The 17,838-nt window shown below is 38.6% G+C and overlaps 1 protein-coding gene across 3 annotated transcripts in view; it reads right to left on the bottom strand.

Annotated features, from left to right (window-relative positions):
* DROSHA (drosha ribonuclease III) overlaps window positions 1-17,838 on the bottom strand; it is a 72,894-nt gene that overhangs the window by 6,263 nt on the left and 48,793 nt on the right. For 2 of the 3 annotated variants that reach the window (XM_082047118.1, XM_082047117.1), the window contains 9 exons: window positions 17,312-17,411; window positions 14,253-14,355; window positions 11,690-11,760; window positions 10,578-10,622; window positions 6,809-6,966; window positions 5,446-5,551; window positions 1,640-1,781; window positions 692-774; window positions 477-580 (listed from right to left, as the gene is read on the bottom strand). In XM_082047118.1, coding sequence (XP_081903244.1) covers window positions 477-580; window positions 692-774; window positions 1,640-1,781; window positions 5,446-5,551; window positions 6,809-6,966; window positions 10,578-10,622; window positions 11,690-11,760; window positions 14,253-14,355; window positions 17,312-17,411 — 912 coding nt within the window. Of the gene's footprint in view, window positions 1-476; window positions 581-691; window positions 775-1,639; window positions 1,782-5,445; window positions 5,552-6,808; window positions 6,967-10,577; window positions 10,623-11,689; window positions 11,761-14,252; window positions 14,356-17,311; window positions 17,412-17,838 lie in introns of those variants that run through there. The other variant, XM_082047119.1, reaches the window with a different exon arrangement.

Raw genomic sequence — 17,838 nt, 5'->3', positions numbered from 1 at the left:
TAGAAAGAGCCTATAATCAGGATGTGTGACACAAGGCATTTACTATGTTTGCTTAAAATGCAGAGTGGAGAGAAACTTCATAATATTACTGAAAATTGAATGGACATATCTTGACTTTACACCCTGTCACTGTTCCATTCCCTTCATTTAAAATACTGCCATTCCTTACATTAAAAGAAGAACAAACATAGACTGATGCCAATGAAATACTCCATTAAAACACAGAAATCATATTTCCCCTTGCAACTGTACATGGTAAAATGCTTACTAATTCTTCCTTGTAATGTCTTAAAACACCTAAAGCTTGGAAAACATTGGTTCAATATTTTCCATCTTCAGCCAAAGAGAGACTGGAGGGCTTGGATAACTACAATAAAACCAAACTAGGGGAAAAACATAGGGTGACTGATCACATCTTCATCCACATGCAAGACAGACTGATAATTGGCTTGTATCCATAAGATATCAGTTCTTACTTGTAAAGAGGAATGTCTGGCTCTTTTCCTTCTGTCCTGAGAGTCAAGCAGCACTGTTGAAGCTGAGATTTAGGATCATTCCAATCTTGATTTAAAATAAATTCCTGTAAGAAGTTCGCAAAGATGCTTTTAAGATTGAGAGATTGTGGTAAGTCCCAAATACAATGATGTGTTAAAACATAGTGGCAGAAAAGTAGGAACCTGACTGATCTTACCTTTAGACGTGGGAAAAAGCATACATTCATGAAAGTGTGAACATATTCCAAATCTTTATCAATGTACAGGGCAGCAATAAAGGCTGGGAAAAAAAAACAACAACATAAAATCGTGCTGTCACACATCCAAAGAGAAAATAAAGTTGACCAAGAGATTAAGTGATTTACCCAAATCCACTCAGTCATTTAAAGGGCTAGAAACAACACTCAGCTCCTAATCTCACTTTTTAACCAGGAGACCATGGATACTTACAAATAAATCACTACTGGGCACAATAAAAAAAGTTTTAGATATAAGTCAGTCCTGTTTGCATTATTTCCATTGGCTTAGAGGATTTGGCAAAAGCCAAGGGGTCTGCATGGCTCAGAAAATATATCAAAATATACAAGATACAGATTTACTTTCTTTGCAGAATATTTATCACTGTTTCCACTTTCTTTGGAAAGAAGTTAGCACAAACTTCCATAAATGGACTAAAAATAATTTAATTTCCATGTAGGTTTCCCTCTTGCGGAATGACCATTTTTAAGCCTCCTAAAATTCAGTCAAATGAACCACAGATACACTCACCTGCTGAGGAACTACTTATCTTCTAACAGTAACAATAACATATTAACGAAACATTGAAAGTGCTGTTAAATAGCTCCACTCAGATTACACGCTTTAACCTTCTAGACATGCTTTTGACCTGGTCATCATGACCCCTCAACTTCAAAGCCTACAACTTTGTATCTGCAATTACAGCTACTTCTTGCATTCATACAGTTTTTAAAAATCTAGGCTGGTGTTCAAAAATTTGGCTCTCAGAGGTATAGGCATAATTCATTTGAAAACCTGAACATACATTTTTAATAGTGATTTGTGGGATTTCTAATGGCTTTCTTAAACAAGCCCCAAGGAAAAAGACATTGCGTAAGTACTAAGCTGTCATAACCAAGTTAACTCACATTCCAAGAGATCGGCCAAAGTCTTAGTTCGAAGAGCTACAGGTCTTTTTGTCTTGTCATTAGTGATGGCAAATTCTTGCATACCCAGCTCTTCTGCCACCTTGGCCTGAGTCCTGTTGTTTACCAAAGAACTTCTCAACAGCTGCAACAGAAAACAGGTCCACTCAATGGTAACAACAAGCAATGTTAAATTATAAAAGGCAGGGAGGGAGAGCTGGGGAAAAAAAAGTTCTATCCTTGTAGCCTCTCAGTTTATTTATGTTTTGTTTCAGCACACCTCAAATGATTTACATAAACATACACACACATTATTTCTATTGCTAATTTCTCCTTCTGTTTCAATTCTTCTCACCAAATTTTATTTATTCTATGGACACATTACTTCTGCTGATACATCTTGCATTTCAAATGCTTGGTTGTGAGTTTGCAGTCATATACCATCTCTTCAACAGTCCTGTACTTTTTCAGATAATTTGCATTTCTCCAGTTTAAGTAATACACAGTTAAATACTTTTTTCCACATTAAGTATAAACATACAATATTCTGGAGTCTATAGAGTAAGTTCCAGTGTCCACCAAATAAGAAATAAATAGGTAGCAATTAAAACAAATACACATTAAAGCAAGATACTCTGGTGTTTCTGAACAAGCAGACAAGGAAGATGCTCTATTCATTTGGCCGGAGACAAAAATGCACAGCTGGAGAGCCTGTATGTACGGTTTGCTTTACTGAAAGCAGTTCGGCTGAGCTGGTGCATCCCTGACAAAGATCCAGCTCTAACATTTTCAGTGTAAGACGATGTTCAGGACACCTGGTTTTCCAGCAGAGTTCCCTGAAGTGCTTAACCCTGGCTCCAGGCAGACCACTTAAACAAACATAGAGCTCTGGGAAAGATACAATCCAATACAGCTTAAGGGAGTATTTTTGATTTTTAGGGTTTCATACAAGTTTTTGAACCCCTGGTTAAGGTGAGCTTTTTTTTCTGTTTCTTTGCTTTTTTCCTTTAAATTAAACAGCATTAATTTAAGAAGTTAGGGATATTATGGGAGGTGGGGGTGGGAGAGAAAGAATGTCTCTCTTTTCCACTGTTTATATGTTATGTAGAGTTTAGTATCTGCATACACACTTTTTTTCTCTTTGTCTTCCATTTCACATTTGCTCAGCTTATTAGATCCAAGTTATATGCTACCTGGCTCCAGCATGCCAAGTGAGCTTATGAAAATAAAGATTTATTTCCTGCACTTGATAGTTCATCTCTGACAACAGATAAATAAAGAACTGTATGTTCATAATTTGTTTGGCAATGATGTATGAAGCAGATATTCACACCTTGATCTTCATAAACTAGGCAGACAGCAGACAGGATTACTACCTGACTCCTTAATATCTGCTTAAACTCATCTTCTACTTGTTCCTTTCCAAATTTTTTCCCTGTTAGGTCCTTAAGATACATAAACAATACTTTCCCCAACAAAATCCTAAGTACAATATGGAACCTACATGACAGAAGTACAGTACCATGTGACAAAGATCTGTTTCTTGTAATGGGAAAAGAAGAATTTCTTTTGGTGTGTTTGCAGAGTATTTCTTCTGATGGCACCCATAATCATGATTAGGAGTATCATAAAACAAAGAGCAATATATATACTACACAGCGAATTAGAGATGGAAAAAAACAGTTATCCTTCTAGCACTGTGGTTATCAACTTGCTCTGTATCAGAATTTGCCTCCTCTACATGTGTGATCTAGCAAGAAATTCCATTCCCCTTAATGATATGGGGAAGACATGGTACCTGTGCCTTCCCAGCACCTTTTTTAGACCTCTCCTCTGCTCTAACAACACACAGCCTGCATCACTGCAGATGCTGTAACATGTGACAGATGTTCAACTGGAGCTTAACTCTAATTACAAAGCAATTATTTTTTATTCTTCCATCTTCACACAGCATACTACCACCCATGACAGCAGCATGAGCCAGTACTGGAGAATCTGCATCTTCCAATTGTGAACAAAATTTTGACCTCTTTTTTGGCCAATCACTTGGCTATATAGATAAGACTACATTCCCCTGTCTTTTTCTTAAATATGGTTAATTTACAGACAAGTAATCATTACACACTGGGAATCCACTGCATTGCCAGTAAAATCGAATCTTCCTATCCTTGACCAAAAGTGTCCTCAACACTACAAAGACCATTCAGCTTATGTTCCATTATTACTTCAAATACAAGTATGTTCCCAGACAACAGAAGAAAGAGCTCAGTGTTTGCACTGTCTCCTCAGATCCCACATCATCAGTCTCATTTCTCACACATCTTATTTAATGTGTCCTCAAATTTAAAAACATTCTAAGACAACTTTCTTTTTCACTGCATGCACGTCCCCAGAGTTGAAATTTTATTCTGGGCATTGCCTACTTCCTTACATCTTACTGTGTTTTCAGTATCCATTCCACTCTAACTTTCTAGTTTCCCCTATAAACCTGGACTGTACAACTTGTTCTACTTGCCAGCTCACTAATCGTTAAATTAAGCATCACTGAGATGTTCTGATCATTTATCTAGTATTTACACCCATTAATAGCAACAGTTCATACTCTTCTTGCCAAATAGTTCTTGAAAGATTTATCTTACTATAACAACACTGATGTCTACATTCTTAAAAGTCACCTACAAAGCAAAAAAAGCCCCACCAATCTTGGATTTCTGCCTTATGTTTTTGTTTCTCTGAAGAATGAATAAGACAAGGCTCTTTCTCTTTTAACTTTTACTTCAAAAGTTCAGGCTTTATCTACTCTGTCTCCTGAATAGTGCAGAGGAATCCATACAAATATAAATGAAACTTAAGAACTAGTGAAGAAAAATTACTTTTAGTCAGAGCATATGCTTTTTTCCTAATAAACAGCTTTAGCTCAAATACCCAAGAATATTCTTGAAAACCCACTGCCTGCTAGAGACTTAGCATTGCTGTCTCTTTATTGATTGGAGAAAACCACTCTGAGTAGCTAAGGAACCTACAGTGCTACTTTCCAATTTTAACTAGAAGACCGAACTCATATTCCTGATATATGTATTATACTTTCATTCCAGTCAAGACTTCAAAACAAAGAAAAATTTAGTAAGCTTAAGAAAATGTCTTCCTCACATATAAAGCCACAGCTGTCTAGCTGCAGTACTAAATGAATCAATCAGGAAAAAACACACATATACTACCATCCTGTGTTTAAAGTGCTGTAAATTGGTGAAACATCCCCAAACTGGGTTGTTCAGAGCTCAGATACTAGAGGCTGAAAGGCTACAGTAATCAATAGCAGACTAGAGTAACAAAAGTAAAATTAAATTTAAAAGATACCACAGGAGCTTCACACTGGAGACAACAGGAAAATCAGACTAAAATAGATGCAAAAACTTCTTATCTGGAAACATAACCCTGCCTGGTTGCTGGTGTAACAGATTAGAAGTAATGAATAAAAAAAAGTCACGTGATGTGTCTATTTAAAAACAATGGTTCAAGACACCCATCTTTAAACAAGAACTAGTCTTATCTCCCAGTTTCATCACTGACATCCTTAAAATTACTGATCCATTTCACAGACAGAACAAAAATTATTGCAGTGGACTCATAAATCACCATTTACTATTCATTGCGTTGCTCACGACTTAAAATTAACAAAGCGTTATTAAGAGCACTGGTTGCTGAGGCTTCTTTTATTAATCAAATTCAGAATAATTCACTAGCTTCTCCCATAATTTCAGTCTCCATCCCACTCTCGCTTTCCTGGACATGATTGATGGCAGTCTCACCGTTAAGTGCCCTTCATGATGATCAGGGAAATGTATGAATAAATACTCTGTGGCTACCAACTGCATTATGGAGTCACCCAGGAATTCCATCCTCTGGTTGTGGCCTCTGAAAAATGAGACATCAATGCAGCAAAATCAATAAGCACTCAGGAAGGAAAAAACAAAACCAGCATGCACACACAAATTAAAATAAAGAATGATCTGCAAGTGAGCCTTGCTCATTTCAAAACACATTTAAGACACTTTTCCAGTGTTAACCAGGTGAAATGAAAACATAGTTCATTACTCTTGTAACAACAACTTTCAGAAAAAAAGCAAATCAGGGTAGGTACATATAATCGAATGAGAAGAGCAGTTGACATCAAGGGGAAAGGTCCTTATCTGCGACTTCTTATAAAAAAGTGAATTAATGAATGCAACAACTTCAATAAAGAGAAAGGTCTGTCCATTCACAAAAAATAAAGGGAGCAAGGTTTAAACCCGTATGACGTCTTGGACTGGGTGACCACTGGTGCAGCTCTGCTTTTTGCTTCAAAATGGGGCCTGGCAGCTCCACACACCACAGAACACAAGGGCTGCACTTGACCAAAGAATATGGTTTTACTTCTTTCCTCTGCCCAAATGTACCTCCAAGTATGTTTTGCTGCTGTCTCAGGAGTCATGTGTAAACACCAATGAGGCAGGAGGCTCAGAAGAAACACCAGGATGGCTCTCTAACATCTTCTATAGTCTTTCCCAAGGTATCCACTACTGACTATGGTCACAGACGCGACACTGAGCCAGGTGGGCTTGCAAACATAGCTGCTCTACTCTCTTCTGGAGAACAGACAGAATCATAGAATCATTTCAGTTGGAAGAGACCCTCACGATCATGGAGTCCAACCATAACCTAACCTAACTCTAGCACTAAACCATGTCCCTAATAACCTGATCTAAACAACTTTTAAACACCTCCAGGGATAGTGATTCCACCACTTCCCTGGGCAGCCTGTTCCAATGCCTGAAAATCCTTTCCTAATATTCAATCTCAACCTCCCCTGGTACAAACTTGAGGCCATTTTCTCTTGTCCTATCACTTGCTACTTGGGAGAAGAGACCAACACCTTCCATGCTACAACCTCCTTTCAGGTAGTTGTAGACAGCAATATGGTCTCCCCTCAGCCTCCTTTTCTCCAGGCTAAACAGCCGCAGTTCCCTCAACCTCTCCTCATCAGACTTGTGCTCCAGGCCCCTCACCAGCTACGTTGCCCTCCTCTGCAGTCTGCACTGAAATAACATCCCATATTTGTTTACAAATAAAGCAACTTGGGATACTAACAGAAGGACCAACAAAGCTATATGAGGACACTTGCTGTGTACTCACAGAGTCAGATGGTTAAAGCCTACTGTCCTCAGAGTGAATGCACGTGCTAGAAGCCGAACATGAGTAAAGATGACTCCAATTGCCTCCTCAAATTCTGTAAGTTTCTGAAGAACTGGAGAGGTCTCAATGAGCTGCCTGTCAGTGTTGGACTCCTGCAGCTGTAAACAGAATGAAATGCAAATGATGACAAGCTGACACGGTTTCAGAACTTTTCAGAGAAAAGCAAGCCTCCTGTAAACTAAGAGCAACAAGATACACTGAAGAAGTTGTTCTGTAAAGAGCTGAACTGAGAAAACCCAGTTTCCTCTGGCTTTTTGTCTTGTTCAATATGCTGGGTCAGCTGAGACAGGGTTAATTTCTACACTGGCAGGATGCCTGACCCAGAAGTAACCAAAGGGGGTACTGATACAACATGAGGTCATGCTCATTTACATAGGGGAGGAGCTTGGGGGGCAGTCTCTCTGGCTCTGGCTGGCATGGCCGGCGCAGCCAGGGTAGGCTCATACAGTTTGGTACTCTTGTATTTTTGGTGAGAGTCACGGCTCAGGGTAGGGCCGTTTCACACTGTGAGCTGTTGATGGGGCAACGGGGCAGTTTTTCAGTGCGAGCTGCAGTTGGGAGCCCAGTTACCACTTTGGAAAGAGGTGGGTTGTTGCTACATGGATTGGTTTGTGCTGTGTGCCCATCACTTTTGTAGGTTCTTCCATTAGTGTTGTTGTTACTGTTTGTTTGGGGGTTTTTTCTGCCCTTTGATCTTCTGTTAAACTGTTCCTGTTCCAACCCATGAGTTTTGCCTTAGTTTTCTGATTCTCCTCCCCATCCCATGAGGGGCAGAGTGAGCAGCAGCTCGTGGTTTTAGCTGCCAGCTGGAAGGGGAACTGGGGCTAAACTATGACAGTCCTTTTTGGAAAGCAAGGTAGAAGAAACGATGGGTTGGAATAACAACAGAGCTAACCAGAGTGTGTTAAAGTTTACTACATTAGTTAAGTCATGATGTTTCTTTGTTTGTTCACATGGCTGTGTCATATGAATTCCTACACGCCCTATTTGTTCCCTGCAATGCTGTTGATTACATCTGGGAAAAGGATTAGATTTATCATATTGCTGTCCCATGTAATATCAACCTATAAGGTGATTTCATTTCTTACATGGCTCTGCTGTTATTTTCATAAGATATCGTTGGTATTTCCATAGCTCAGGTGCCATCTCTCGAAATCTATTAGCAATCGCACCCGGTCTATGGAGATGATGGGGGCACAAGGAGTGAATTTTCCCTCATTTCTTCACCTCCCTTTTCTCCTTTGGCTTAGGTGCAACAGTTTTTGAGGATTTTGAACACCCTGGGGATATTCAAGCTAGCATGCTCTGGTTGCTATGTCTTCTGAATATGTGCCAGGTCATATACAGGGTTACAAAAGGATGTGTTAAGAATATCATCCAAGGTTGGGTGGTCATGGGTGGAATGACACGTGGGAAAACATGGGCAGATATCTAGAAAATTTCTTGCCTCTGATGGTTTGGAGTTTCACTCCTGAACAACTGTAGGATCCTGATGAGATGATATAATATTTAAAAGCAAAATGCTCTGGCTATTCCAAAAAAGCACTGACAAGCATCAAAACTACCCGCAGGTGGACCGAGCTGCCAAGATTGAAGTGTCTCAGGTAGATTTGGACTGGCAACACAAACGTGAATAACTCAGTGGGCCCATGATGCAACATACAGATGGGCTCGTGATCAAGGGATGAGCAAAAGCAAACCCATCTGTGGAACTGCTTTTACTCAGGGACCTGGGTGCACTTGGTGGGCAATGCTGAAGGATGGAAGAATCCAATGTGTACCTCAGGGGGATTTGATTCTGGATGAGAATACTCCCATTATGTGAATTGTATGATGGCAATTGCTGCATAATACTATACATCAGACCAACAATATTCAGTAAGTATCTTGCAGGTTAAAGAAGAATGAACGAAACTCAATAAAGCGTGGCAATGATGGAACCAAAGCTTGCTCCAACAACTGGTATCCATCCACCTCCATGAGTTGTGCCTTTGTTTTCTGATTTTTCTCCCCATCCCAACAGGGGCAGGGGAAGAGTAAGTGAGCAAAATGTGGTTTTAGCTGCCAGCTGGGGTGGGGGACCAGGGCTAAACTACAGGAGATAATTACTCAAAGAAGAAGTGAGATCTAAAGTAACAGTTGAAGCAGTTATAACATATTGCATACATAGTCTTGTCTCTACATGTGGCTAGCATGGCCTGCTTATTTGCACAAAACACGTACAACTGTATGTGTCTGAGCTTTTTAATATTATCATATTGCTTGCAACTGAGCAACAGATTCAAAAATTATTAGAATAGGTCTGGCAGACTGACAGCATGTCAAGATGAGACAAAATCCAAAACTATTTCTCCCACTTTCCTTATATATTCAAAAGGGCACAATAACACAAGAAAATGAAAATTATCATTTTGGTTCAGTATATTTCCTTATCAGTTTCTTGTCTGATGTCCTTAGTATAGTGATATTGTTAAATGGCTTTCTGGAACTGGGAAATGGCTTAAGCATTTCCTCCAGCCAGTCCAGGCATCTCTTTCATATCGCAATGACTTTGAGGAGGAATCATCCAGATCAGGATGCCTGAAGGTGAAGTAAGAATAGCCATTTTTGGTTTTTTTTTAAGTGGCATTAAAATCTCTTTTGGTTTGTTGTCTCTCACTTTTCTATTAATTGATTACACTCAACTTGCCTTTTTCCTTAAACGCTACTGAGCTTTCAGCTGACATTTTCATAAAATTGCATATTCCAGCACCAAAGTCCCACACTTGGGTGATAATGGTCAGTTTGGAGTTCAGCTGCATGTGCAGCTGAGATTGCTTTTTGCTCCCTCATGCACAGTCCTTTTTATTTACCTACACAGAATTTCTTCTGCTTTTTTACTCCATAGTTAGTCACTCTTGCATTCTCGCAATCAGACGGCAGTTCTTCAGTCTGCTGTTTTCCCTGCTACCCTGAAATATTTGGTATTGTCAACAAACAGCCACTTTACTGCTCATCCTCTTCCCTAAGCTGTCGATGTGAACAGCCTGTACTTCAGCAAAGACCCCCAGGGAAATCTGCCAGCGATTTCCATCCCTTGTAAGATGTGGTCATTTCACTCCTGTTCTCCATTTCTTATGTCTCGGCCACTCCTTTAAATCTTCTAAGGGCTGACACTATTCACTGGGGTTCCTATATTTTTTCTCCATTTTTTTTAAAAACACATTTCTAAAAGCTGTTTGTGAGTGCTTTTCCAACAGCTTCTCAGGAAACCCAGCAGACAGTAACATCTGCATCATCATATGCTTTTCTGTCTCCTCTAAAATGTAGTAATTTGTGAGGTAGGACTTGCCCTTTACATGTTGATTCTTTCTAAAGGGACTGCATTTATCCGGTTTATCCTAACTTTGAGAAGATGAACGAGATGCCACCAAAATGTTACCTTTCACTAGATCTATTGTATAAGCACAGTTATATATCAAACATGAGCCAGGGAAAGGTGGATGATTAATCCTCAGGGAGGCAGACACTCATTATTTATTAAAACAAAATAAAAACAACAACAACAAACAAAAAATCCAAAACCAAACACAAAGGCAAATATATATACACTCATTTAGCTACTTTTTAGCACAATTTCTGCAATGTCATTACAATGGAAACCTATGGAAAAGCATCTCTGAAAATAAAGCAGAGCCAGGAAATTTATTATAGAAAGGGATACACTTACTTGGAGTGGGTGTAGTGGATAATTAAGCCATACATCCCGCAGGTCCTGCAAACATTGAAAGATGCCTTTAATGCTCAAGGGAGTCATTTAACAAATTCCACAGTACTAAATAAAATGTCATTACTTGAAATACAGAACTATTTCAGATGCTGACTCTGCTTATTGCAAATTCAATAGTGCTGGCAAACTAATTTTTAAAATCATGTATTTGCTCTTGAAACTGCCTGTAGTCTCCCAATTAGCTTGTGTCAAAGAGGTGGGAAAATCCTTGAACCAAATAAAAAGTGGTTAAAGGAAGAAAAAGATTTGTTTAAGCCTCAGGACTAACTTTATTTGCAAGTACTCCTCAGTAGCAAGTTTGACTTCACCAAAGGCAAAGACTAAAAAAGGAAGAAAAAAAAACCCCTTTCTTCTATTTAATATAGGCTTCCTTCATTACAGGCACTGAGCAGCAAAAGAACACTGAGTTAAAATAAGCTTAAAAATACTTTTATTTCTAATAAGCTTTGTAATTTCACAGACTCAGAGACTTTCAAGAAGGAAAACAGTGTATATTCATCCCCTCACCATCGCCACATGTATTGTCCCAGCAGTATGCATTGGTTACTTTCCTTAGCCATTATATGGGATAAATTCCAACTAAAGGTGATTTAAGACAGACTATGCAAGAACAGATCAGACTTTAATAATGCAATTGAGTAAACATTGGATGTAATCCCCTGTATTTTTTTCAAAGATATGTTTAAAAATTTTAGGAGTGGGAGGATTTAACTAATGAAACAGGAACAGTTGCTTGACATGTGCATAATTTCCCCACAGCACCTATCTCTCTTGTCAGAGCAACACTTTGAATGGAAGTCTGCAGGTTTCCCATGTCACCTGCCCTTCCCTACCTAATCCAACCAAGACAATACACACCTGAGGAAACATCAGAATTTTTTTTTTCCTGAATCAGTGCAGCTTGTGATCCTAAACACACCACGCTATATTCAGTTTCCAGGAAATACATACAGCAGGTATATTCCTGTTCATTTGTGATTCTCAAGTAAAACAATGGACAAGAAAGCATACCTTCAGTTATTTTTAAAATAGAATTCAAATAATATAAATACCTTGTCATTGAAGAGTAAACGTCCAAATAATTGTTTGGCTTCTTCTAGGCTCCCCTCTAGATAAACAGCTCCTGCATGAGGGGACCAAGATGTCAATGGTCGATAATGCATTAGTACTTAGAAAATTACTAAGCACAGGCAAATCAAAGATCTCTGCCTTGTTCATCTCCAATACATCTATTTTTAAAAGTATGCTTTAGTACTAATACCTATTTTTTTTGAGAAATGTAAGGTGTTTTAAACACCAACATAAATCAATGGTCATAAAATTAATAGAAAAAATATGAAATAGTTAAATCAGTGATAGAAAACGATACATCCAAAGAGCAAAGATTAAAAAAATTAGGCTAGAAGCTATCTATTTCTACAAGTAGTTTCCAGTAATCAGCTAACTATACCACATATGTAGACAGTGAAAGCCATGAAATACATTTCAACAGCTGGCAAATAATTTTCATTTATTCCATACTTTGAATAACATTAAATTCTGTCAGGACTATTCCAAACCTCAGGGTCTCCCCAGTATCACAGTAAGTCCTAAAGGACTTAAAAAACAAAAACAAAACTCCACAAAAAACAACCAAAAACCCCCACAACAAAACAAAACCAAACAAATCAAGCTCAAACAAAAACAAACAAATCAATCTCAAACAAAACCAACTCTCCCCCCGCCCCCATATACAGCCCTCGCTAGCCCTCCACATCACCCTTAGTAACAAGCTCTGCAAAATTTGTGCTAGTATATTATATTTTGTGTGTACCATATACACTGTATCTGCACGGGCACTTTATACATTCAGTATCAACATTTTGTCCTTTGATACTCTCTAGAGCAGGGCTTCTGAAAACCTCAAACTATTTCTTGTAAGCATACCTGTATGAAAGCAAAGGGAATAGGTAACTATATGAAGAACACAGAGAAAAGGAATCGATGTTCCCACATACAGGGAGAACATGGTTGGCCTTGCTGTGTCTTTCCCTTCCTCTTTCCTTTCAATTTCTCCCTAAGTCAACTACTTTCTCTGGACTCTTTGGAGAACAGTTTTGGGGGTTTATAAGACTATCTTGCCAGAGGCATATTATGAGATCACAGAATTTCAAACAGGTCCTAGGCAGCCTGCTTATAATCTTGGTTCTTATTTTCATCACAGGAAAGAAGCACCAGACTTTAACAAAGGTTCTCAAGTAGGAGCTCCAGACCCCACATATACTTTTGTAGTCCCTTAAGAAGCTCCCAGATTTTAGCTATGGCCCTGACAAGAATCTTATTGTTCAATTAACTTTGTGAATAACTTTGTATTGGAGGTTAAACAGCAAGCCTGCCCTGTTAGCAAATCCAATGCTTGCCAAATAGCCTTCATCATTTTATCCCAGACAAGCTGAAGTTTATGAACAAAGCCACAGATACATATCTAGTGTTCCTTTTTGATATTTTATTTTAAAATTAAAGATCAAAGCACTCAGTGAAAGTGAAATAGAGTTAAAAAGAGAAATCTATTTCTTGATAAGATGAAATGCAATTTGGCCAAAGGCAGAATGCACAGAACTGTTGACAGCTAAGCCAACTAAGATCTATTTTTTGAAACAAGACAAAATGGTTTAAGAGCTTCTGTAGTACGTAAAGACCTGAATCAGGGCTAAACAACTCCTACAGCTACTATCACATACAGTACATTTGGATGAATATGAATCCAAACCAGTGAGATTTAGCTTGCTTTGTGTATTCAAATAAGTGAAGTTTTATAAAAATATGTTCTTTATAATAGAGCTTGTGTGGATATAACAGATCAGATTTCCACCTTATTATTTACTTATTTGGTAACTGTGGTCAAGTAGTCCTGATTTCTTCTCCAACATAAATTTATCAAGTAGCCAAGCCAAACACTGATCAGCATCTTAATGCCCAGCAGCAAATTTGACACAACTTCCCTTCACCCTTAGAGAGGGATTTGGTAGTTTTATTACACTAACCCTAGCATATTGCCATGCTTTTTATTTGCAAGGAGAATGCAAAGACAAAAAAAATATTTACTTGGCAAATGTCATATTTAATTCACAGGACAAGGTTAGCTGGGCACAGTGAAAGGGGGCTGGTAACCTGCAGAGTTTAAAATGCAGGGCTAAAGTGGGACTCCACATTTTTCAGATCTGTCAAGTACTACTAGAAGCAGTGGGCCTGCACTTTTCCTGCCAGGACATGGTGGCTGAACTCCCTCCCTCCAGATGGGTGCGGGTGGCAGGCCCTGGTGGCACACGAGAGGTGGAATTCTGCCGTGACAGACAGAAGTGCTGCGCCACAACGGTATGAAATGAGTGTATCTTCAGTGCATGGGAGGCAAGATACAGAAGATGAGATTTTCCCCAAAATTCTGCATAGTCATCATGCTATACAGGCAGCATATATGCAGGAGATGGAAAGAGACAAAGAAGGTTTAAGAAGCTTTATTATCACCTACCCTTACTAACACACCTTCAAAACAGACCCATGCTTTCTCCACAATCAACATGGCACCTAGACATACGAAAATATAACTGTCTGCCCACACAAACACACATGCTTTACCTATTAGGGCTTCAAAGCAGTTGGCCATTGCATGGCGGAGATCCGATTCCCTGCAAAGGTCTGGACCGTGAGCATAAAGCATAAACCGATCTAGCTCCAGCTTCTGCAGAATATGTGGAAAGAGTTAAAACCACAGCTTTAGAAGTACAACAGTACCAGTTCTAGTCACTAGAGTTCAATTACACTGTTATTATGCAGCAACTGAGTTTGAGGGAACTTTGAAGCTTTTCTCCACAGTTTCAGCTCAGATACACGCTAAAATTAGAAGACTTCATATTTGTTATCAGAGGCAAGTAACTAGAGTGTGATAGTGTGGGAAAGCTAAGAATTATCAAACCAAACTGTCAAGGGAAGCCAGACCAAAACCATGTTATTAGTGAGATTTAGGAATGAGTTCAAGAAGAGAACTGAGAGTGTGACAGAAAAATAGCCTGATACCAGCTGGATGGTGCAATGTCATGTGTTTCTTGATGGTAGTTTGCCCTCATGTGATTTGCCTTAAGAAATACCAAAGGGACATTCAAAGGGAGGGGAATTAGCATTGAGGAAAAAGATTTTGCCTCCAAGAAGAAGATAAAGTAGAACAGTGAGGAACAGGAGCTCTGGTAGACATAATCCATTGAACATCTGGCTTTTTCCTTTAAGAGCATCAACAGGTGGCAGCAACAAAAGCCTCTGGGCACTGCAAGGAGAAGACTGATGCTTTAATCTACAGTGCCACCTAGCTTTCTTTTCCCTTTAAAACGTGCATCGTTAACATTTATCTGTTGCCTAAACCATTGTTCTGCTTGTCAGTCAGAGTCTCAGGTAGTGAGTCAGATATATTACATAATGGGTGATAATTCTGCTATAGAAATGCAGGTAAGAGCTACTAGAATCTCTTTACATATTCACTTTTTTGACACAAAAGCATTATTTTACTTTTAAAAAAATATTTGTGCATCCTGCAAAGTTTGTATAAGTTCTTCCCAACTGGGTGTAAGCTTCTACTAACTAATTTCTCATCAACTTTCAACTTCATCCTCCTGGAGTATACTTTAGAGGTAAAAGTGGAGACTAAGTTGTTTGAGGTACATAGTTTAGACGTATTTCAACTGGAAAAAATGAGGTTTCCATTTTCAATGAATGACAGCCTACTCAGTGCTCCAGAATACAGTGAATTACTACTTCCCATGTGCCATTGCACTCTATGAAGTGCAGAAAGTGCTCATTAGAGTCAGCATAAAAGTGGAACATTGATTGGTTTATATCGAATTTAGACTTCCTACAGATTACTGTCATTGTTCATGTTAACAGGTGTTGTTTGGGTACTGGTGTGCCTCCCCCACCTCCAATGACTTATCTCAATTATCAGAGCTTGCATTCAGCTTTTTTTGCATGTGTTTTGCTTCTCATTTTTTGATCACAATGTGTTTAAGATTATTTTTTTTAATTTCTGCTACAACATCCTTTAGAGGCTACATAAATTTATCGTTTGATCCTCAATTAAAACAGCATTCCACATGCACAGAGAAGTTGAGGAGCTGAGAATTATGTTGAGTAAGTAAACTGAATGCAACATGACATTGCAGGGGCTAATTAAAGCAGATGAAACCACGAACATTGTATAAGATATAGCCGAGGAAAAAGGGTAAGTTGAGAAATTAGGAATGTACAGATATCTATTATTTACAGTTGTATCTAACATAAATAAACATAGTTTAAAAATGTTGCACTAAAATATTAAAAAATTGTCCATGTACACAGGCTGTGAACAGAGCTTTAAGAATATATGAGCTTTCCTGATGCAGGTTTTAAAATAGTAACATGAATTCAAATGTCAGGCAGTTTAATACTACATTTGTAAACAGAACCTTGATTTGAAACGTTTCAATCAATTCTGCTTATCTAAATAATTAAAGCAAGCTTTGGAGGAAAGTGGTTGTGTTCATTTCTTACCCTCTGACTCTCCTGAGAACTGAACAAAAAGATGACATGTTAGAAATCATGCCAAAATCTCAAGATTGGATATGCATGTTTAAACTACTGTGTGAATATGAACAGAGAAGACTGAAAGAGCACTTGAAAACTACCAGCAGTACACAGTGGACATGTGTGTGCACATGCATGCATAGCTTAATACATTAAAAAACAGTCTGAGATTTAATGACATAAAAAATGTGCTAACAAAATCAAGTATGAATAAGGGAATACCAAATTATCTTTGAATAGACTTAATCAACATTCTGTATCATATTTCTGCCCCTCAGTATCATGTAGAAATGTAAAAAGATCTGTCATTCACAGAACTAAATGAAATAGAATTATTTTCTTTCTGATGAGACAATACAACTTTTCACCAAAGCCTTTCTCACCTATTTCTCCTTCACAGCTCACAGTGGATCTGAAAATGACTGTGTAGGTTAGGGAACACACAAGATGATTTCTTCCCCCCACTTTCTCTACCACCTCCTGCCATGTTCTCCCTACATGTTCTATCAGGAAGTCCTTTTATAAACAACCAGTTTGTTTTGTTTTCTTCTCTAAATTTCTACTATCAGCTTCAGTATCTGTGCAACTTAAAGGTAAATAGACATACCTTCAACATAAGCATCCTAAAAACTTATGTTTCTGCCTGCAGAAATTTCTGCTTCTAAAGCATGCTTTGGAGAAAACAACAGGTCCTACTTCATCTTTAAAATCTACTTGCAAATTGAAAAGCATTCCTGTATCACAAATCTTGTACAAAAAACACAGTAAAGACACCGATGTTCAAAGTAGACAGACCCCTCAAGAAGTAATCCACACACTAATACCCTGTTGCTCTGAAAATACGACAGGGTCTTATACAATTTTTGGCTCTAAAAGATGCCTACTTTTTTACATGTATAGCTGCCTGGACACTATTTTAATTGACTTTTTTATGAACTGTAACTAGGCCTTATTTTTGGAGTAGGGTTTATATTTCGAGCATCCTCAAAAATCCTCAAAAATCATGCTATGGCTTATTTTCAGGGTAAGTCTTATTTTCAGGGAAACAGGGTAGTATGCAACCTATGGATGTAAATATGGATCTGTACCTTAGCCAACATGGCCAGGTGTTGGTTCTGCACGATGGCAGTGCGGTACGTAGCTAATCCTCCTTCCTCCAGAGTGGGAAACAGGTAGTACAAGTGGACACTGGCAAAACAAAAAACAAATCAGATGCAGTCAGCATTTGGTTAAAGATGAACCACATGTGCCCCTAGGGAACTGTGTCTTTCCCTCAGCTCCCAGCTGGTAATACAGGTCATTTCTTGAAGTACAGTAAAGAAACAAACTTTAAAACAATGCTCAATAATGTCTGACTGGATAGCACTGGCAACAGGGGTGGAAGAGTGCTGTTGCTCTACCGAGCAGCACATAATTTCTAAATCCCTGCGATGACATGCAGTTCCCTCATCTGAAGGCTTCTACCCTGCAACTGCAGTGGGTTCAGCAAGGTTGACAGCCAGAGGATGCTGAGGAATAAAGCACAAGGGAACTGCTGGCCTTAAGGAAGGCTGTGCTGCAGGTGATGATACTACTTGTTCAGGCTGAACCACCATTCAGGATACTTGTTTTACAA

Source organism: Streptopelia decaocto, assembly GCF_964273445.1.
Source record: "Streptopelia decaocto genome assembly, chromosome: 2".
Taxonomy (NCBI): domain Eukaryota; kingdom Metazoa; phylum Chordata; class Aves; order Columbiformes; family Columbidae; genus Streptopelia; species Streptopelia decaocto.
This window is presented reverse-complemented; position numbering and strand designations above follow the sequence as displayed.